The 22,693-nt window shown below is 39.4% G+C and overlaps 1 protein-coding gene and 1 long non-coding RNA gene across 4 annotated transcripts in view; both read left to right on the forward strand.

The window, feature by feature from the left end:
• Nucleotides 1-2,496: 2,496 nt before the first annotated feature.
• The window catches only part of spir (spire type actin nucleation factor), a 442,084-nt gene continuing 421,887 nt past the window's right edge, over nt 2,497-22,693 (forward strand). For 2 of the 3 annotated variants that reach the window (XM_072302606.1, XM_072302605.1), the window contains exon 1: nt 2,498-3,017. In XM_072302606.1, coding sequence (XP_072158707.1) covers nt 2,744-3,017 — 274 coding nt within the window. In that variant the 5' untranslated portion in view covers nt 2,498-2,743. Of the gene's footprint in view, nt 3,018-22,693 lie in introns of all 3 variants that reach the window. The other variant, XM_072302604.1, reaches the window with a different exon arrangement.
• LOC140225086 (uncharacterized) lies at nt 6,774-20,881 on the forward strand. The gene is made up of 2 exons (XR_011900243.1): nt 6,774-7,085; nt 19,029-20,881. It is a non-coding gene; the product is annotated as an uncharacterized lncRNA (long non-coding RNA).

Below are 22,693 nucleotides of genomic sequence, written 5' to 3' on the forward strand. Positions count from 1 at the left end.
TTTAGTAAACCTATCTCTGTGTGGCCAAGGCCTTTCATTCATAAGAAATGAACAAAAAATTATGAAAGAACAAACATGAATGTGGTTTAATGATTATAACTTCCGCCGCCGTGCCGCGCAGACCGCACCGTGTTTGGCGCAATGCGTGAAGTATTCACGCAGTCTTGTAGGCGCCATGCGTTTCACGCTGACCGCACTGCATTTAGCGCAATGTGTGAAGTATTCATGCATTCTTGTAGGCGCTATCCGTTTCACGCTGACCACAATAACCGCACTGTGTTTGATGCAATGCGTGAAGTATTCGTGCAGTCTTGTAGGCACTAATATGTGTTACATACCGATCGCCGCGCCGAGGGCATCTCCTTTTCATCTCAAGTCCTCGTCATCATTGCTCTCTGCGCCGCACCGTTTCAGGCCAAATTGCGTGTTTGGTTTCTCTCTTAACTCGACTACTTAAAGGTGATGTCTCTTGTATCACTGAAAGACGACAAAATTAAAAATTACTATACTCTCAGGAAATGAGAGATGTTGTCGCCTTTTCTCGTTTGTAATTTTTTTTTTCTAAATCCGATATTTTTTTATACCTACATTTAAAAAAATTGCAAAATTTGCCGCCCTCTAGATTTGCCGCCGTGGGCCGCGGCCCATGTGGCCACCCCCTTAATCCGGCCCTGGGGCTTAGAGGACAAAGCGCATTTAAAGAGCAGTTTTTGACAAAATTGAGATATTAATAAGCCAGTAATTCAAATTTTGCCCCCTTTCTAAGCTCCTAGGTATACTCAATTATAATAAGAAATCTGGGTCATAATTCCAAAATCTAATTACAGCGGGCTCATCTAGGGACTATCACCTGTCGATAACCGCAAAAATCATGGAAATCGGCCCAGTAGAACGCTCAAACGAACTATGACAAAAAATAAAAATTTACGTTGTTTAAATGGGAGAATTCGCAACTTCACCGCGTAATGTAAAAAAACCGGGTCATATTTTCAAAATCTGAATAAAGTGGGCTCATCGAGAGACAATTGCCTGTCGATAGCCGCAAAAATCAAGAAACTCGGTCCGGTAGAACGCTGGAACTACCTATGCGTTACCAGATATGCAAATTCAGGAGGTCTTGCGGAGCTTATACATAAATGATTCTGAGAAAAATTTTCTCCCCAATTCAATTTTTAAGCATCAAAAAGTCAGTTCGAACTTTCTTTCCGCTATAAGGATCCATGTAATTTTGAAACCTCAAACAGGTCTCTCTCGAAGTAGCAAGAACTGTACTTATGCGCCTTGTCCTCCAAGCTCCTCAATTCATACTTGATTTTTTATAAAATAATCAAAGCATTTTCCATGAAAAATGAGTTGATTTGACGAGGAAAAAAATGTTGTAAAGTCCATCTGCGGAACATCCACGGAGACAGCGATTTTATTGAATCAAACTCTCTCCAGTGCTTTACAAGACTAGCTGTGAGCAGTTTATTTCACTTTCGTAGCCGTAAAGAATGTATAAAATTGTAACTCTTTTTTTAGCGTGAAAAAAACTGCCGGTTGACAGAAAAAAAACCACCGCTATTTTCGGGTTCAGTGGTAAAAATTACTTACATTTTTCAAACTCAGCAATTCATTGGTCGTATCCATTGAAACACCGCGTCCTAACACTCTGCAAATTTTCTGCAAAAATTTATTTTCATAAATAACGGTTTGCTTAGACAACATATCTCGAAATCATAGTCATTTTAAGAGCGCAGGGTAATTTTAAATTGCGTTCCCAGAAAATTCGAATTGATTTGAGCTGATGGTTAGTTATTGCTGAAAAAGTTAAATATTACGGTGGAAAGAGGCTCTCCAGTCGAAAAAATATTCCTCCTATTTCGATTCCAGTCAATACATTTTTAAAGGATGGAGGTATCACAAGAGGTGTTGTTCAACCTACAATGTGCGATTCTCCTTCTCTACCTTATTATGAACCTAGTACCGACGGCTTACAATTTTTTTTTTACCTCATACAGGTATTTGAAAAGGATAACTCTTAAAGAAAAAAAACTATTAAAATGTTTGTTTCAGGGAATTCTTTTTGGGCACTTTTTTTTGTTAAATTAAGGGGAGGTGAAATTCAACTCAATATTGAGAAAAACCTTAAGAGATCACCCATAGTTTTTTAACCCTGAAAATGTTTGACAAAAATGTTTTAAAAAGGAGTTATTTTTCGGAAAGGCTTTTACGTTTTTACTAGACTTGAGTATTACTCAAAAGAGAAACCAAAAAGTGCGCTCTGACAGATCGTATTTATGAAAGTTATTGAAAAATGTCTTAGTTATTGCCACTGGGGAAGGCGAAATACGTGAAAGCGATGCTATGGCGGGAGGGGGTTAAGGAAGCGCACCTCCGGCGAGTGCCCGCAATTTCAAATCACGCGCTCGTCGTAAGACCTTGATCAGCGGGCGAGCGAGCAGTTCAACAAATCTTCGCGAGAGCGCGCTAGCGTAGACGCGGTGCGCTGCTCCATGCAGCTGATCGGCGCATTCAGTTTGTTTACAACCGTTCGCGAGGACAACCACGCTGCGTCGATAAGCAACTAAACCGCACGATTTCACTGTTTGTCGGAATTACTCGTTAATTTTTCATAGTCAGTGTGCGCGTTTTAGGAGCCTTTCGTATTCTATCGTGACGTTAAAAGCAACAACCAGTGTGTCGTTCTCCGTTTGATGCCCCGGATTCAGCTCGGATTAATGTGCGATCCCAACAAGTGATAATGGCCGGGGATGTCCAAGTGCGACCGAAAAAGTGCAAATTAGATCCAAACAAGTGTGTTTCGCTTTCGGATATCCTTATTTCCTTCAACGCTCCCATCAGTGAAGAGCATGCGTGGGCACTGTGCTATCAATGTGCCAAGTGTTTCAAACAAGGTTGGGAAAGTGATCGCGACAAGTGTAAACTAGTGAGTGAATTGGATCATGTGTTAATTCACCAGGATGGCCATGTGCACTCAAACACTATATTCGCCGGTGGAGGAACACACAATGAAGGTACAGAATGTTCTGCAATCGATTGTTTAATGATTTAATGTTTTAACTCAGTCACGTGACACCTTGCCTTTCCATACACGTGATAAGGCCACTGACCAGGCAATTTTGAGATTGACCAAAGGGCAGGTATAAACTTGTTTACTGAACCTCCCTTTGGGTCATCTGATCTGAATAAGAGATCATTAGAGAATTTGCAGGCTTCTGAAATTTGATGAGTTCTATGTTTTGGTGGAAACGAATGAGTTAGCTGAGCACAAGGATATCCTCGCTTTTTAAATTGAGCAATTATTGGAGGAGATATGGTAAAATTACCTAGATAATCTGCTTTGTTTAATTAGGGAAATGCCACTCAATGATGGTATAAGACTGTGCATTCCCTAAATCTTATCTCTACAATCTCCCACATCGGAAGAAGTAAAAAAAAAAAAACAGCAAAATTAGCTTCCTCAGTAAGCACTCGCAGATAAAGTAATACATTTTTGCATGCAAATTCTCCAATACCCAATCGCCATACCTTAGATCAGGTAGGATCAGGATCAGCTAGTTTGTGATCTCTTCATTCACTTATTTCAAAATTTTCAAATTCAGTTGGCTCCATTTTGCAGGGCTAGCACAAGTTGTTACTGTATTTTGTAACCCAAAAATTATGAAGAAATGAAGCTCCTTTTTTCTTATGGTGTGTTCCTTCTTGTGAAAATTGATACAAATAAAATTTTACCACCTTCGTCAAAAGAATTAGAGTCACAGGAACCAGTCCAAAAGAGCAATTGTACACTTAGATATTTTATTGAGGAACTAGCGATGGAGTATAAACTTTACAGGAATGAAGCATGGTGAATGATAATTGACTGGAAAAAAAGGGACTTCTATGCAAAGCAACACGCTTTTTAAACCTCTTTAGCTCCTATGAATATTATGCATTCAGTATTCATGTCTTTAATGAAGTCTCTTCATTGCACCTATGTAACCATACTTATCTGAGAAGCCAATTGAAATTGTGTTTCAGAAAACGTTTTCTTTTAATACTCTGGGTGATCAGTAAATTCAAATTTGTTTTTAATTTTAAAAAAAGTAACTTAATTTTTATAATCAGCTTTTACTTACGGATGTAGCGTAGCATAACCATGGCTTAGCATGAATCTACTTCCTTGAGTACTAGTACCTGTCAACTCTTATAGAAGCAAGAGAAAGATCTCATTTAGAACCCCTGATGAAGTACCTAGCGTTTCCCCTCAAGTTATCATGGCAAAAATAAGGCAATGAAAAGCAAGGATTTTAGAAAACTTAATCAGAGGACATTCTATTTTGTTTTTTTAGTAATACCTAAGTAAAAAGCAAGGAAAAGGTAATGGAAAAACGCGGATTTTTTTAAAGTGGCTCCAGACATCCTAGAAGAAGGAAGAGAGAGAAAAATTCGGATATCCTGGAAGGGACTTTTCAAAGGAGAATGAGGATAAACACTAAGAAAGGGGAATATATCTGCCTCGCAAGTTCAAGTTTGCGTTCTAATATATATATATATATATTATATATTATTTATATTAAATTCTCGATGTCCGTGCTTTAACTAAAATTTTTCCGTGAAAATCAGCGGATACAAATTTCAACCGAAACAAACAAGTTTATGTTTTATGAGTTTGAATCCTACCAACGAAGAATCGGAAACCTGATGAATTAAGTTTAATGTACGAATAGTTCAATCATCTCACGCAAGTATTTCCGCGATATGCTGTCGTGCTAAGGACAAACGCCGAATGAACCTTCATGCGTTGCCGAATTTCCTTTGATGAAACACGAATTTCTGGGTAAACTTATGAATATTTTCCTTCCAATTTTTCAGATAATTTTGTTCACAACTTCACCTAAAGATTCTGAAACTTTAAGGGAAAAATATTCACAACTTTCCTCAAAAATAAACATTTTATCGAAGGAAAGTTGGCAACTCTTTAGTGTTCATACGGCGTTTTTCCTTAGCATGGCAGTATGGTAGGTAGCCTCACTTTAGCGTCAGCCTTCGCGTGTTGCTAACAAGACTTCCGTAATCTGCGCGGATGGAATTGAATCGGCTCCACTTAAATCGTCAAAATTAACTGGTTTTTAAAATTAATGATGGAAACCGCAAACATTATTTCCACAGTGATGAATCAATTAACGGTTCTTAAGTGATCAAATCATGAGCACAGGTACATCTTTTCAAGTTCAATTATTGTCCTCGGAAGTATAAGATGGATGCTTAGCTCATTCGATGATAAATTAACCGCACACCGACATACGTAGCGTAATATCAGGACCGATTTTATCAGATAAGAACCAACCCCCACCAAGTTGAAACTGAGAAAAAGAGGTTTGAAGTTTTATTCCTCCATGGCTCCAGGCTCAATGTAGAAAATAAACTTTAACCCCTATTTCCACAATTTTTTTTTTTTTTTTTTTTTTTTTTTTTTTTTTTTTTTTTTTTTTTTTTTTTAAGCACTTTGAGTTTTAGGAAGGAGAAAATATAAGTACCTACGTCTGATAGAACTTGAAAACATTATTATTAACTCCATTTTTTTTCTTTTTTTTTCTTTAAATGTGGGTTGGCTCCTTTCTGATAAACTCGGCCCATTAAATACTCTTCCCTCTATCAGCGAAAACAGCTGGAAAGATGGACATAAGACTGTTGTACCTCGGTCCTAATTCTACCTAATAGCTCCTTAGTGAAAGGGATCTTACCTATTGACGTCAATGATGTTTCTGCAATGAGTCCAAAACAATAGTTTTCAACACTTCTATGCTAAGGAAGAACGCCGTATGAGCCCTCAGACGTTGCCAAGTTCCCTCGATAAAAATCGACTTTATTGGGACAATTGTGAATATTTTTCTCCAAAATTTTTCGTCAGTTTTGCACGCAATTCAATCTAAAATATCTGAAGATTTCAAGGAAAAATATGCCTGAATGTCGTCAAAAATGAATGTTTTATCAAGGGAAATTTGGCAACTCTCGAATGTTCATACGGCGTTCTTACTTAGTACAGCAGAATAGCAGAATGTAATCAAACTCATCCCCAGTGCGGAGTGAAAGACATGAAATGCGAATGGAGGTCTAGTGCACGCATTTGCAACGTTCAAGAATCGCTGATAGACAACTAAGTACTAGCCATGGAAAAAAATCGATGGATAGAACCAATAACTAAGTTCAAAAAATCGGGTTAAAAGTGGACTAAAAGCTCCAACGATCTATGGCGAAGCTGATCGATCATCTGTCATGATCAGGCGCATCGCACGACTGACCGGTCGCCTATTTGTCACTAGCGCACGTCCAATTGTGCATTTCTGTTCGCATTGCGCAACAGATTAACATACTGAACTTATCTAGCTTACGTAATTGATTGCAATTGCGTAATAATTATTGGTTAAACAGTTTAGATGAGCAAGAGAGTGGCCAGCCTGTGTTGTGCATGCTGCGAGTCACTGGCAGTCTCGTACAGAAAAATTTTATCGGGGTAATTGACATGGTTACGCAGAAAGGGACAAAAACCCACGCTGAATCTAGTTCGAGGATCTCCAAGCTGAAAGCTCCCGCAGCCGGCAGCAGTCTGTGGTGGATTCAGTTTTCAACCGAAAGTTACTCAGTTAAATTTTGAGTTTAAGTACAACAACTCGCATCTGCCTATACTGCCGTGCCAAGGAAGAACGCCGTAATAACATTCGAGTGTTGCCAAATTTCGTTCGATAAAATATGCATTTTTGAGGAAAGTTATGAATACTTTTCCTTGAAATTTGCAGGAACTTTGGGTAAAATTGCGAGCAAAAGTATCTGAAGAATTGGAAAGAAAATATGTATAAGTTTACCAGGGAATTCGTGTTTTATCAAAGGAAATTTGGCAACGCCTGGAAGTTCATACAGCGTTGTTCCTTAGCACGGCAGTATAGTTCTCCCTTCTAAATGTTCCTCGGTTGCTTTTTGCTTAATTTGGTCCGAATATCGATAAATTTTTCGTTCAGAAATTCCTCCAACGGACGCTTTTAAATAGATTATACGGATGCACAGTATAAATAAGTTCGGTCCATTTGAAATGTCACCTCTGCGTAAGTAATTTTTAACAAACATTTCTAATCATATTTGTATTTTAATTTTAAAAGGGGAAAATACAGAAAAAACAATAGTAATAATAAAAATCTGATTTTTAATTTAAATTTTTAAAAATCTGAATCTTATAAGCACTTACAACTGGATCACGCTTTCCAATCGGGAATGCTTATTTTCCGCTCATTCATAGAAACTATTTGAAAACTAGAAAGCACCACAAAAAAACTAAGATATAAGTAGTTTGAAAATCAAGAAATTAAGTTGCAAATTCCTCAACGGCTTAAATAGGTAATGAAAAGAAAAAAAGTTTTTTTTGAACTTTACTGTTTTTTTTTTTTTTTTTTGTTTTTTTTTTGTAACAAATAAAACAAAGGTACTTAGGCGAAGATTCTTAAACGCTAGGTACGATAGAAATATGCATTTTCGGCAGTACTTATTTATTATTATAATATTATAGTATTTACCGGAAATGTCATGAAGGTTCGGAAACTTTTCCAAGAACCATCGGAAAAATCCCTCCTGGCGTTCGCGGATTGTTCGAAGTGCCTAATGATGAGCCTAATCGTGGCTTGTTCCTCTATTATTTATAACAAGCATCAAGTTAGGAATCCTGCAGCAGCGTTTGTGGTTTCGCAGCACGAACCGGTATCGTAGAACTCTGTCAGTGGCGTGGCGTGCTTTGCGATGTATCGATTGATCTGCCATTTAAACCTATGGAAAATGATCGATAAACAGGGTGTTTGCAATGAACATCTTAATAATCGATTCTTCACCATTGCTTCAAATGGGGGTAAATATCGATAATCGATCATTTACGCCTCGACACTGACTTCTACCTTGCCCGGGAAAAGCGTTGCACGAGCATTCAAATATTGCTCATTCTCCTCCAATAGAATCGTCGCCTGGCTGACAAAAGGTCGTAGCTACAACATGAGATGAGCCCGGGAAATCATTGAGTTAAATGGATAACAGGGCGCATCGTCGAATGTAGTTACGCCCTTATGTCAGGAAGACGACGAAATATAAATTTTCTTCAAAAATGTGTGCTTTTTCCACTTGAATCTTTCATAGAATATCATTCGCACTTTAATCCAACGGATCGGAAAATTTCAAACAGAACTACTAATTATCCCTCTCGAGAATGAAACTTTCATCAGGAAAAATTCGACAACGCTCGAATGTTCATTCAGCATTTTTCCTTAGCACGGCAGAACTGCGGCGAGGAGAAGAGACCATGAGATGCGCTGCGCGGATGTAAGCACCCATTCGCGTGATGGCCCTCTCAGCCTGTTGAGACTGTCGACTCGTCATTAACTGATTTAGTTATTTAGTCCAGTTACATAATTCGAGGCAGCCACTACTCCCCCCTTCCCCCTCTAGACTCATCTAGATCCCAATGTTTACGGATGAAAGCTCCAGTCAAGTTCTGCGCGTTGCCGCTACTGCCTCCGTATCATCTCCACCTGAGAAAAAGTGTGAGAATCCGCCTAGCCCTGTATAATAATAAGAAAGTATGGATCCGCAAATTGACAGTGTAAGTTAGCAATCACATATCTCGTTTGCGGTGTCTGAAAATCTCCGCATCTACGTTACTCTTTTAAAGGAGAACAAGTTGACATCATTCCTTGAAGTTTTTGCAGAATTTTCTTCGCACGGAGAAGAAAAATCGGGGCAGTTTTAAAGAATTGCCATTCAGGAGTTTTCCAAAACGAGATATGTGATTTCCAACTTGCACCGTCGAAATGGTTCGTGGTAGCTGGTCTCCATAATGGAGAATTTGCAAGGGTCTGAAATTTGACGAATTTCCTGTTTAAGTGGAATCCTCTGAGTGAACTGAACACGAAGATACCCTTGATTCATAAATTGAGCAATTATTAGAGGAGATATGACAAAATAACCGATTCTGCGAAAATACATGTGTTTAAATGGGAAATGCCGCCAGATGACGTCACTAGGCGGTGCATTTTCTCACTTTCAAATCAATTTTTCTCCAATTTCCCATGTCAGAAAAAAATTATGAAAAATATTGCGAACTCAGCTCATTAGGCACTTTCAGATGAAGCAATAAAAAAATTGCGTGCAAATTCTCCATTTTGCAGGGTGCCTATTCCTTAAGTTTAAGTACAATTGGTATTCAATTGAGGGGAAAATGGGTTGTGTGGAAAATGGGGGATGGCAGTTTGGTAGGCAACGTTACAACGGCGGACTACGGAGGTTGGTAGCTCTGTTTTCTTCCCATTCAAATCTGTTGTAAATAATCGATCCACGGTAGAACACCCAAAAATCGATTCTTTAACACAGGTTTGAATGAAGCGAAAACAATGTCGACAACTTGCTCGATCCATCGGTTTTACTACGAAGAGCGCTGAAACTAATCGTCCACGTGACCGGCTGGTCTCATTCAAAATAAGAAAGCCCAAAAAAAGGCCGTTTTTAAATGGGAGGCTTGGCTCGTCCATGGGTATAAAGCGCATTTTTTCCGCAAAATCACGGTCAATAATGCATTTCTTTTTTTAACAATCGCATATAGTGAAATTCGACGTGTTTCTCAACATTGAGGCAGATTGATGATGAGGAGCAAAAATGAGGTAATGTTTACAAAAATTTTGACGGAACGAGGGTTTCCAAAACGATAGGACCTCTTTGGACCTCCGCACACTGGAAAAAAAAACATTGGATCAAGAGTCCAGACTCTTAAAAACATCGACAAGAATAAACACTCTTGATTCAATCAGATTTAAGCTTAAATCAAGAAACAAGCCTCTTAATTTGAGCGGATTTCCTTTTGATTTAGCTTAAATCCGATTGAATCAAGAATCCTTTTTCCTGTCAATGTTTTCAAGAGTCTGGACTCTAGATCCAATGTGTTTTTTTTTCCAGTGGCACCTATAAAGTATCGTTCAATACATATCGTTCCCTCGGGAGTTTCCTGTTGTGTTGAAGAATCTGTTGATTCCAATAAGGAGTGACTGTTCACGTTAGTTGATGTAAGTCTCCTTGTCGCGATGAATCGTGTTTCACACATGTGACAATAAAACTCAACGGATTTTTCGAGATTTACATTATATCGAGAGCTCGAGGCAACGACGAAAAACCCGCGCGGCAATTTTTTTTCTCCCGATCCGTGGGACCTTGGTGCCGGGATAAAAACATATAACCCGAGGATCGGTGATAGAAAGCATGGGTTTATGTAACCGGTGGAGTGATAGAGTGGGACGGAAATGTCAACCGCTCAACTGTGAGAATAGTAAGATCCACTTGCCACCGTCGAGTCCGCGGCGACATGTAGCGTTGACGACGTTGGAGGCATTGAAGGTCTTTCGCGGTTGGCTTTTACAGCCTCTTAGCTTCGCTATCGCGACTGCCGCGAGCCGCCCTTTGGTACAGCTTTGATCCGACGCGACTGCCATCGTTTCATTCCAGCGGTAACTAATTTTCAACGCTGCAAAAGCTCCATCTACAAATTGTAATTTTTACAAGAAACCTGCACTGGAAAAAAAAAAAAAAAAAAACACATTATGGATCTAGAGTCCAGACTCTTAAAAACATCGACAAGAAAAAATACTCTTGATTCAATCAGATTTAAGCTTAAATCAAGAACCAAGCCTCTTAATTTGAGCGGATTTCCTTTTGATTTAAGCTTAAATCTGATTGAATCAAGAGTCCTTTTTCTTGTCAATGTTTTCATAAGTCTGGACTCTAGATCCAATTTGTTTTTTTTCCAGTGTGACTAAACTGTGTATACAGGGAGAGTGCGGACATCAGTGGCGTGGCGTGCTTTGCGATTTATCGATTGCTCTGTAATTTAAACCAGTGGAAAAGGATCGATAAACAGGGTGTTCGCAGCGGACACCTTAACAATCGATTCTTTACCACAGCTTCAAATAGGGGAATATCGATAATTGATTGTTCACGCCTCGCCATTGAGACACAAGTCAAAAATTTTGAGGGTAGGTCATGTAGCTTTTAGGACCCAAAAGGGCAGCCAGCCTACCTATGATCTGAAATTATACCAAATGATTTATTATTACAACTGTTACGGTTGGCTCGTTGTTTGTAAAGCACGTGTACTTGACTTAGTTTTTGCATAAATGCACTCATTTTTGCGGAAGAACGCTTGTTTATGAACAAATGACCATGGTTACACAATCATAATGTGCTCCACAGTTTAAACGCTATATTCTTAGAAGGTTCAATTAATATTCTAATCATTGATCATCGCTAACTTTGATCAATGTTCTTCGATTTCACTGATAGCATTTATCTGAAAAGAGAAAGCTCACATTCAAGGTATTCCATCAAATTTACCAAGTATGCTCTTATACTACCGGCCTTTTTGAGTCATGTTTGATGTGTAAATCAGCGTGACGACACGTTTAATATCAGGAAAACTGAGGTCATATTGCTCTATATTTGTCCATTCATTGCGTAATCAATTTAACATTGTATTACTTCCCTCAGAGTGTATTTACTTGGGCCTCCAGTCCTTGGACAAAAGCGTAATAAATTGCAGATGAAAAAGGCCGGGACAGCATGCCTCAAGCTTTCTGTCGAAACAGCTGGTTTTACACGTGCCGCATCAGTCATCATCAAGAATCAGTTGACAGTTTAGACGTCAACCACGCAAAACAGAGTCATACAAGATCATTTCCATAACTAGTTTATCTTTGTAATGACGAGCACAAACCATATACGTTATCAGCGGTCGTCGGTTCCACTGTTTGGTTAATTACGTGAAACAAAGTAAAATCCCGAATTCCAATGTAATTGTTAATTACCTGTATTTTTACTTCTGTCGCGCTTATGAATTTACTTGAGCAATGGTATTGTGCCAATGCTGTTCGGACTCTAGCCAGTTTACAGTTGGAAAGGAACCACTTTATTTTATTACATTTTATGGAATTGATCATGGAAAATCGTTCGTAACGTCTTGAAAAGTTCATAGATAAACTTCCAACTTTTTTTTTCAACTTTTCAAGTCCTAAAATAATCTTGAATTTTAGAAAATTACCTAGATGTTCGCAAAAGTCTTCGAATTTTACAGTATCAGTACCGTTATTTCGTTTACGATCGTTAGGAAGTCTCCCAAAATCTCAAAAAGCGCTGTCTTATCACTGCGTCCGCTATTCTACGTTTAGATTAACAGAGGAAAATGAGGGCACCATGAGATAAACTTCCATATTTAAAGCAATATCGAAGGTTTTTAGTCAGTTTTTAAAAAAAAGTTTTTTTCGTACATCCTTGAATCTTTCGCAACAATTGAATGGTTTTTGCAAAAATCGTTGTCATTTTTCTCAGAAACCGTTGAGAGATTCTTGAAACTCCTTGATATTGCCAATTAGAATTCTTTGATAAGTTCTCGAAAGTGCTTGATTTTGCACGAAGAAAACTTTCAACACAAAAGTTTGGTTAATATGGGAAGTAAATCACAAAATAACCCTATAGCCTTCAGTTGACAATTTCAAGTGAAAATGCCAGGTAGTTTTCTTGAATAAATTCACCGCAAACTGTACCAAAAACAACACAACATTTTTGTTGGTTTGTATTTCACTTCCTATACAGTAACTAAAATCGACACAAGAACACAAATATTTTTATTAGTGTAATTTTAAACTGCTGCCGTGAACACTGTGGCAGGTATATTTTACTCAAAGTGAGATTTCCCAAAAATTTTCTACTTAAAGAGAATTTTTCTCTGAACCATCGCCCACGATTTGAAGGAAAGCTCTGGGTGACAATTCGGCAACGGTGGAGATCTATCAGGATCACGGACAATCTAATCACTCCCAACTTAAACATCGCGGATCTCGGCTAACGTCTGCGGCCGGAGGCGCACTGCACCTCGTCGGGTCTCCGAGGCCAAAACCGCGCAAGTCCCAATGAAAACCACGGACTCGTACGCTGTTCTTGCTGAGCCCGACACCGTGTCCATGTCCTCTCCCAGCAGGTTCCGCGAAGCCAAAACCGCTCAACTCCCAACGAAAACCCCGAGGACATACGCTGTTCTCGCCGAGTCGGACACCGTGTCCATGTCCACTCTCAGCAGGTTCCGCAAATCCGCACTGCGTTTGGCTCTTCCCCTTCGCGTGAGCTCCGGTTTTAATCTGTTATGCAGTGGCGCGGCGTGAAGGATCGATTATCGATATATCGCCATTTGAAGCTATGGTAAAGAATCGATTACTAAGGTGACGTCCTGATAATCGATCTTTTTTCATAGATTTGAATGGCGAATCAATCGATAATCGCAAAGCACGCCACGCCACTGCTGTTATGCAACCCGCAACCCAGTAATCGAATATGCCGTTAGAGTTAGACCCCCTCCCCTCCCTCTTATTTCAGCGTAATCAACATGTTTATTCTTCATCTCGTGCGCAGTTTTACTAATTTATAGCCCCCCTTCCCGCGGCCCGAGGACGATTTCTTGCAGAAATATCCCCGATTTTACTGTTAGTTTCGCTGAAATCGCTGGTTCGCCGGGACATCGCAGATGGTCCGCTATTGATTTTGTCCGTGGTTGTCCTCGGTTGCTTCTCCTCGAAAGCGGGATTCCTGAAGACATCGGGAAGGTTGATAGGGCGTCAACATGCGACTGGAGCGAGGCATAAAGTTCCAGCGGCAGGGCGTCTGCAAAATACAAAAAAATGAAAATACGTCAGTATTATTATATTTTTATTTGCGTTTTTGCCTCACGGGAAAATTCCCGATTCGTCCCCACGAGAAAATATGAAGGTGCCCAATTTGATACGGCAAAGTTCGCAATTTAAGTACTCACTGCACTTTTTAAGTACCTATGGAGCAAATAAAGGCTGGAAGGCATCACTTCAAAAAATTGGCTAGTGGCCAAGTGGCAATTTTGCAAGCTGGCAACCCTGTCCTTCCGTCATTAAAATCCATTAAAAATATTGATTTTAGGTGAAGCAAACTGCCTGACCAAAAATAGATTTTTTTCATATAGGTACATTTAAATGGAGGAAAATCCGTTTTGTCAATTTTCAATAATTACTAACAAGTACAGTCACGACCCCTAGATCTGCCCCACGTTTGCTGCAGATCGCGAGATCGGGCATTTTCGTCACCCCGCCCATTAACCTTACGTCAAAATTCGTCAACTAGACTTTTTTGCCTATTCGCATAGAATCAAGTCACAAGGTTATCAATCGCTATTGGAGGTTCAATTTTGAACCTATCCTCCTAATTTGCTTTTAAGCATAATTAGGAGATAATCTTGTCAGAAATTTGACCCTGAAAGAGACGGAAAGTCTTTTTCAGTGATGTTAAGACAATAGCCCTTGAAAACACCGGACATCATTTTCAATCGCAGGGTGCATCTTTTAAGAGGAGCTGAGAGGGGAAAAGGGAAGAGCACATAAAAAACCGTCACCCAAAAGAAGAATACAACCTCCGCACTACTACTACTTATTATCTTCGACCTTGGCGATGATAGGCGTGAAAATCGTTGCATTTCGCGGCGTTTTAAACCGTGGCTCCGCGCCACAGTGCGACCCGTAGGATTTTTCGAAAGCAAGCGTGAATAAGATGCGGATGACAGCATTTGTGGCCTTTCGCAGAAAACTGTCCCACTCTGGCTCTTAACTGCCGGTCCCGTTAGACCGCGAGGTAGACGCGAAATGCTAAAAGCAATTCAAGGCTGGAAATGATTCATTGGGAGTGGCGGGCGCGACAAAAGATCATTCATTTTATGCAAACGTAACTTCCCGATAACGAACAATTCGTGCTGTTTTGTAGTCTAGACAACCCCGCGACCAGTCATCTTAGGTTTTCTCTGATACGTATATGATTGATAAAGAAACAAATGCGTCACAGTTCAAGTAAATGCCCTATAAAAATTGTTCAAATGAAAATGTCTGTGTCATTCCTCTGAAAGAAAAGGAATTTTAAATTTGCCGCCAAGAAGTATTTCTTCTTAAATCAAGATTGTTTCTGGTTAATCACTGGAAAAAAATAACACACTGGATCTAGAGTCCAGACTCTTGAAAACATTGACAAGAAAAAGGACTCTTGATTCAATCAGATTTAAGCTTAAATCAAAATAAAATCCGCTCAAATAAAGAGGCTTGGTTCTTGATTTAAGCTTAAATCTGATTGAATCAAGAGTATTTTTTCTTGTCGATGTTTTTAAGAGTCTGGACTCTAGCTCTAATGTGTTTTTTTCCAGAGATATAAGCTACTTGTTTGCTTAACCCAAGCATTAATTTTCTTGTATCAAGAAAAAGTCAGCTTAAAGCAAGATAAAACATTCTTGGCAGCAAATTACTTAAAGGATGCTCTCATGCTTGATCCAAGCTAATTTTTTTTTCCAGTGTAGTCAATTTAAGATGACAGAGAGTTAGATGACTTAGAAGGGCGATTTCCTCTTTCGCACCAGGTGTAGAGACTCGATATCGGAACAGATTTTACTCTGTTTTACTTATCATTAGGTTTTAATCATCAAAATACGATTCTACGGCTTTTGCGACCGATTCGTTGCACCCGAAGTCCTACTTTCTTTCCTTATTTCATCCTCACTCTCAAGAATCTGAGAATAATCGTAGCTGCGTTCTCTTTCTCTCTGACTTCGAGTACTGTGGTTGATTTCTGCTCTGTTCTCTCTTACTTTAATTCTTCCTTAATTAGCAGTAAATTATTGCCCCCCTTGGTTTCCGCGAAATGCACACCGCAGATTAGCGCGTGCTTCCTTGTAATTTGGTCTCGTTTCTTTTTATTGTCCTTTGATTTAATCGCAGACTTTTCAAATTCTCCGCGACTTTCAGTTGTTTTCCACTGAATTTCCTTCGTTTGTGAGAGTCGTGACAAAATTCGAAGCGGGATTTGTATTTTCCGTTTGAGTAACCGCGGCAGATGAGGTTTAATGAACCCCGAATTTTTAGGTCAGCGCGGAAGTGACTATAGTGAGGATCAAAAATTCCTTCCGAAAGAGGAATAAGGAAGAAATAATAGAGGGCTACCACAGAGCAACAGTGCCTTTTATGTACCCTGCTCATGGGAACGCAGACCTGATTGCACTTGGATTTCGGTAATTGCCCATCAATATTCGACTAATTAATTACTTCGATAAGACGGTGGGCCACCACGAAAACGTGGACATCAATGCCACAAGCGCAAGCTAAACTCTTGATTTTTTACCCAAACCAGTTGAGAATTATATTTCTTAGTTGGAGTAAATACATTAAAAACAGTGGAAATAATCGAAGGCCGGATATTAAATGTAGGTACCGCGTACCACACTTTTCAATACCTAGGATGATTTCTGGCTCATTTTAAGAAAAACGCATGTGTCACTCGTTCCTCTACAAAGATAGGTTTTTTTTAGGTGAGCCAGAAATATTAGCTCCTTATCGCAAAATGCAGTCTAATTTGAAACTCGTCTTACCTTTAAGTGAGGCAAAAGGGTGGAAACTAAAAACATTAGCAAAGTGGCCAACACTTTCAAAATACTCTAAAGGTAGCATTTTTCTCCAGATGGTCTGTTTGGTTTTGCCGTTTAAAAATAATTTTTCTATTACCTACAAGAGACTTTTTTTTTTTTTTTTCTTTTTTTCAAGTAGTCTGGAAGGCTAATCCCGTTCCGACTTCACATACCGTACATTCACCATTCATATACACTCTCTGTCAACTTCCCTCAACAATCTCCCATCACCCGTTGTTGAAGTTATCGTTTTAAAATATCACTTCGTGAGAAAAAAAAAGAAAAATCAAATTAACCCAAAATTTTTGGTTAATCGAAGCAAAAGGAAATGAAGTACCTCAAGTAACTAAAATTACAGGAATTCTCACATGTGTGCAAGTTGTGTTTCCTACTCGCCACAAGCAAGGGATCTGGGATTCCAAACGGAGAATCCAACGTAATCTATCAACTGTGTGCCGTTTTTAGTGCCTTTCTACAACTTTATCATGGGTAATTTGAGGAGACCCCGTAAAATAGTTAACTACTCCCTCTCGAGGAAGTATGGAGTACCACGGGTGTCACTCCTTGCGTCACGGCACGTCAAAATCACGACCCGGCGAGGTGAGACCCGCTCCGTAGCCCCCTCAAGTGACGTAAGCTCGCTCACGATCAATGTGACATAAGCGGCGAGAAGTGTATTCGGAGTGCACTGTTTTTATTGAAGTGACCCCTTTCAATTAAGGACTTGTGTTATGCGTCTATTAGAGCTGAAATCGAATAATTTTCGCCGCGAACATGCTGGCTCTCGCAGCACGCGAGAAGTTCATGCTGTAGGAAATGGAGTTCTCGTCTTTCGTAGGGTCCAATTCGCAGAAATGGTGTTTCCGGGTAGAATTTCCATGGTTGGATTTTTATTCCTTCTGTCTCCAAATAAACGCCGAAAGAAACTTCTTGAGTTATTATTTTGAATTAAAGCGTCGTTTTCTTTCGACAAAATTTGTTTTTTTTTTTTTTAGTTCAATCCGTGCGGATTTAACTTAAAGTAATTTTTTCTAGTCGAAAAAGTGTCCTTTTGCTACCGTCAAGTTGAAGTTTAAAAACGAAAGCAAAACAACGATTCTCTAACTCAAAAAAACTGATCCTAAGTTAAATCCGCATAGATTCAACTCAAGAAAACCAAATTTTGTCGACAAGAAACGATGCTGTAAGTCAAAATAGCAGTGTCTCAAGAAATTTTTTTTTTTTTTTTTAGTGTAAAGAACGAAGTAATTTTGAGTACTTACTACTTCTGAGGCTAAGATTTCAGCTTTAAGGTTGAGGGTTTTAAGCTAAAAACAAAGCTTTAATGTGATGGTTCATCTTTTCCCTTTCCTCCGATGCAAATTTTAATTAATCAATGGTACGTTTGCAAAATTCGTTAATCTTCCCCCTACTTGGACCAATTTCCGCGTAAGTGCAAGAAAAGTAAGTCTCCTTCAAAATTAAGCCTATTTCCTGGTACCATCAATTCTGTACCATAATATGCTTCTTAAAGGTCAAACAATTTTCTTCCTTTATTTATATACCCCTTCCTTAAGTTACGTATCCCACTAAAGTACATGAATAATGGCCGCATTTCCTCTTCTGTTAGCTTTGTCGGCTTGAGATTCATAAGACCGGACAGCCGGGTATCCGTCACTTAATGACCAGTTTTTTGACCAGAGAATGCAGAATGCTGCGAACGACGACATCTTAAATCTTTTCAATAAATCTTAAGCTGCGAATTCGCTAATGAGAACCGGCCAGTGTCGTTAACTCTAAAACAACTGGAAATCAGTAGCTCCTGCAAATCATCCAACGAAATCTTTAATCGGTTCATCATTGCATTATATCAAGATAAGAATACATCGAAAGGTATCGATGTATTTACAATCAGTTAACAACGGAACGAGGCACTTCGCAATTCGTCATTTCGCGGTTTTTGACCCACAGTGATGAAACACAAAAATTTATGGTAATGGGGACGATCTTTTTTCCTCCTCTCCCTGAGCGCGGAACTCAACGTTGTCATTAGCCCCGCTCAGTGGATCGAGTCAATAGAAAAGGTCGGACATAATTTGGAAAATTTAAACGCCTATAACTCCGTTTATACAAAATTCTGAGGTTCCAAAGTGGTGCCATTGGTTTCCTCGTGAAATATTCTGCTGGAGGCAGTCCTTAAAATTCAAAATATGACGAAATAAATACCAAAATTTGCAGTTTTAATCAAAAATTTAATGTCCGACCTCTCTGATTTGATTCGATCCACTGTGCGTCGCCAGTGGCTTCTGGTTTTGGCTTCTTGGTTTCAAATTGGAAGGGCAAGACGATAATTTTATCCGAAATTCTTTGTTACCGCTTCTGTGAGCTCCTTGATCACTATCTAACCCCGTGTGAATATTTTAGTAGCCTGCTAAATTTGCTAATTTCCTATGTTGCCCTTTCGGATCGATTTTTTAGTGCGTCTTTTTTTGCGGTGCACAGATCAAGCTAACCTTGTGTTTTATTTTTGTTTCAGGTAAGCCGAGGTTTCGCTCATTTTTTTGCAAATAACAACCACGTGTTTTAAAAGAAAACTCGTGATTATTTGTAAGTACTCCTCCTCATCTTCATACTAAGTAGACTGTATGGATGACCAATACGTTTCCGTCCATATTTTTAAAATAACCTCATATCAGTAGACATACTACAATCGTAAATGCTTCATACACAGCAAGAATAATATTCGGGTAGTGAGATGACCGACGCTAATTTCGTCGTTTTCCGCACGAAAGAACGTAACTACATTTCAGTGTTGCCAAATTTCCTTTCGTAAATTGCATTTTAACCAGAAAAGTATTGGGCATTTCTGACTGAAAATTTCACTGATTTTTCTTCCGATTTCATGCAAAAATCAGACAAATTTGGATATAAATTGCACACTCACATTTTTGTAAAATAAATTAATTGTTGGAGTCAATTTGGCAACCTTGGATTGGAGTTACGTTCCTTCGTGCGGGAGACGACGATTTGTGGTTTGGAGCAGAGGCTTGGCGTGTTTTGCGATATATCGATTGATCTGCTATTTAAGCCCATGGGAAAGGATCGATAAACAGGGGTTTTCCACGAACGAGCTCGAATAATTGATTATTTACCACAGTTTCATGAAGGGAAATGTCGATAACAGATCATTCACGCCTCGTCACTGCTTTGGATGCAGTACCAAAGGGTTTGCCCCCAACTCGCGTTCGGGATTTTCTTTTATTTAAACCAAAAAATGTTCAAATTCAGTCCTTAAATCGCAACACTACGCGAAATAACTCACGTACCAAGGATCTTGTCGAATGTGCAAAAGCATCCACCGTCAAATCAATACATAGAGAGAAAAAAGGAGGTGTTTGCATCTTGAGGTTTGTTTACCCTGTGGTGTAGGTCGGTACAACCTGGCCAGCGAAATCCGGAATTCGAAGTATGAAAAACGAACCATAGTGTCCCATTTCTTGCTTAAATCAACTCATGATATAAGTTCAAGCATTTTTATACCTAGAATGACCTTTTTCCATAAATTACACCATTTCCAAGAAAATCGATGATAAAATTCGCTGTACCGACCTAGGTCATCAAAAAAATTACAAGATGCCCGAAATGCAAACACCTCATTTTTTTCCTCCATGAAATCAATAGCCTAGATACAAACTAATAGTTACCAAACGTACTTATCATTTTGATGAGAGCTCGTTTAAACGCGATCGTGCAAGGAGAATCTCCAGCTTGGAATCCATTTATTTTGGTTGAAATGTGGCAACACACATCGGGGAACAAAGAGGGATGTCCGGTCGAAGACAGCTTCGAGTCGATCGAGTCCATCGTCCATCGTTCATCGTGACCGCCGACAGTAGTTTGTGTCAACAAATCAAACAATATGCTACTGGCCCGGAGATGTTCCACAAGTGGAATACTGCCGCTCTAGGAAAGAACACCATATGAGCATTTAAATGTTGCCAAATTTCATTTGATGATGTATTTATTTTCTAGGAAAGCTACAGATGAATCGGGACTTGCGAAAACCGCTAATGTCCACCTTTCCAGTCTTAAGTTTTTTTGAGTTCATAATACTTTTCGGAGTTGGATGCAACCACGAAAGTGGCGTTAAAACTCGTCTTCGGGTTTCCTTAACCCCAAAACGAGTCCTTTCATCTTTTTTATGGTTGTATCAACTCTTTGAAAGTATTACGAACTAAAAAAAAACTCAATACTGAAAAAATGGACATTAGCTGTTTTTGCACGTCCCGGTTCAATTAGAGGAGTGAAAAAAATTCGAAAAAGTGTAGAAGATTGAACAGAAGAATGATAAAAAAAAAAAAAAAAAAAAAAAAAAAAAAAAAAAAGTTTTCCATCAAAACAACACAGGAAATGTGTCATTCAATAATTTTTCTAGTTTCACTAAGCTCTACCAAATATCTTCCAAATTTTTCTTGTGCAGTATTGTTGTTGGGAAAAATGTTTCTTCGGATCTGGGTATTTCCTTGGACATTCTAAAATAGCTGAGTGCGACACACACACACAAAAGATAATTTTTACCTTAAAAAAAAGTAAAAAAACAAAAAACAAAAAATTTAAACAAAAAAAAATGGCAACTGTCGGATTCTGATATGATGTTTTTCCTCAGCTCGATAGAATATCTGTTTTTCCCCGGGCCGGCAGAATATCTTTGTACCGGCCAAAGATCGATGCGATGAGCGATAAAAGCCAAATTCGGTCCGCTCAACTCAAGTCGTTTCAGGTCCAACTCGATGTTGCCTCTTTTCGTGGACAAGTCTTCATCTTAAACGGGCGGCCAGTGTTCGTTCGAATGACCGTGATTTGCTATGACAAATGAGGAATGGCGTATGTAAAAGTCGCCTGTCCTTCAATAAAACGAGGACAAGTCGTAAAAAATTAAAGTTAGGATGTGGAAAATTATTTCAGTCCAAGCTGGATCAATAGCCACTCCTTAAACGGCTTTTGTTCTTCAGCGAGATCCCTATGGTTTGCATTGGTTACATTAATCATGGTGCTTTATTATTCCCATTGGCCTGTTCTGCCAAGCTGAGGGAAAATGCCGCGTGAGCTTTCGGACTTTGCCAGATTTCTCCTGATTAGACATTAATTTGTAGGGAAATTATTCGGTTTGGAAAAACTTTGAAGAGAGCAGTATCTTACTTAAAATTAGTTAAACCTGTAATGCCATTTTTGGGTGTTTCTTTCGTTTTTCCAATGGCTGGAATCCTTGACAAGGGGCAATTCTTAACGAATTTGGCTGGATAAGTTTTTGAATTATCCATTTAGGTAAAAAGTAGCCCCAAAGTAGGAAAGGTCGACTGCAATAAACTTGACTTCATTGCAATCCACCTTTCTTACTTTTCAGGCTCCGTTTGGTTACATACACTGGAAAAAAAAAACACATTGTATCTAGAGTCCAGCCTCTTGAAAACATTGACAAGAAAAAATACTCTTGATTCGATCGGATTTTTGCTTGAATCAAAACGAAATCCGCTTTAATTAAGAGGCTTGGTTCTTGATTTAAGCTAGATTCTGATTGAATCAAGTGTACTTTTCCTTGTCGATGTTTTTAAGAGTCTGGACTCTAGATCCAATGTGTTTTTTTTTCCAGTGTATGTATAGTTCTTATTGCATTGCGATATCGTTCTGAATATGTGCTGAAGTCCTCAAGTCTCTCTCAACCTCCTCGTTAACCTCCGACTTTCAAGGGTAACGACGAGGCTTGCGACAGTCGAAGAAGCCAAAAGCTGCAGCTTTTAAAGTTGCATCAGACCGCGAAGGAGACACCCTAAAGCGATTAAATAGTCAAACCGCACAGGGAACGGAAGAAAAAGAAAAGGCTGGCGAAAAGTGTAAAGTGCGAGGATCACGCAATAAGCGCAACGTCCCACGTGGTACGGAAGGTTGCGCGTCCTTGCGCTCCGGGCCCGAAACAGCCCCGGCCATGGGCGGGGCGGGGGGGGGGGGGGTGTTTCGCGGTATTGAATAACGCAAGAGGAGAGCTTTTTCTAATAACCCAGCGCCCTCGCTCGGGTTCCCGCGCGCTCGTACCCGACTTTCCTCTGCGTTGAGTAAGCTCCCCGGAAAATCAATACCCCCCCCCCCCTCGCCCCTCCCGTCGCTCGTTGTCGCCCGCCCACCACCACCTGTTTCGCCGCCACC

The sequence above is a fragment of the Bemisia tabaci genome, chromosome 7 (assembly GCF_918797505.1).
Source record: "Bemisia tabaci chromosome 7, PGI_BMITA_v3".
In the NCBI taxonomy this organism is placed as follows: domain Eukaryota; kingdom Metazoa; phylum Arthropoda; class Insecta; order Hemiptera; family Aleyrodidae; genus Bemisia; species Bemisia tabaci.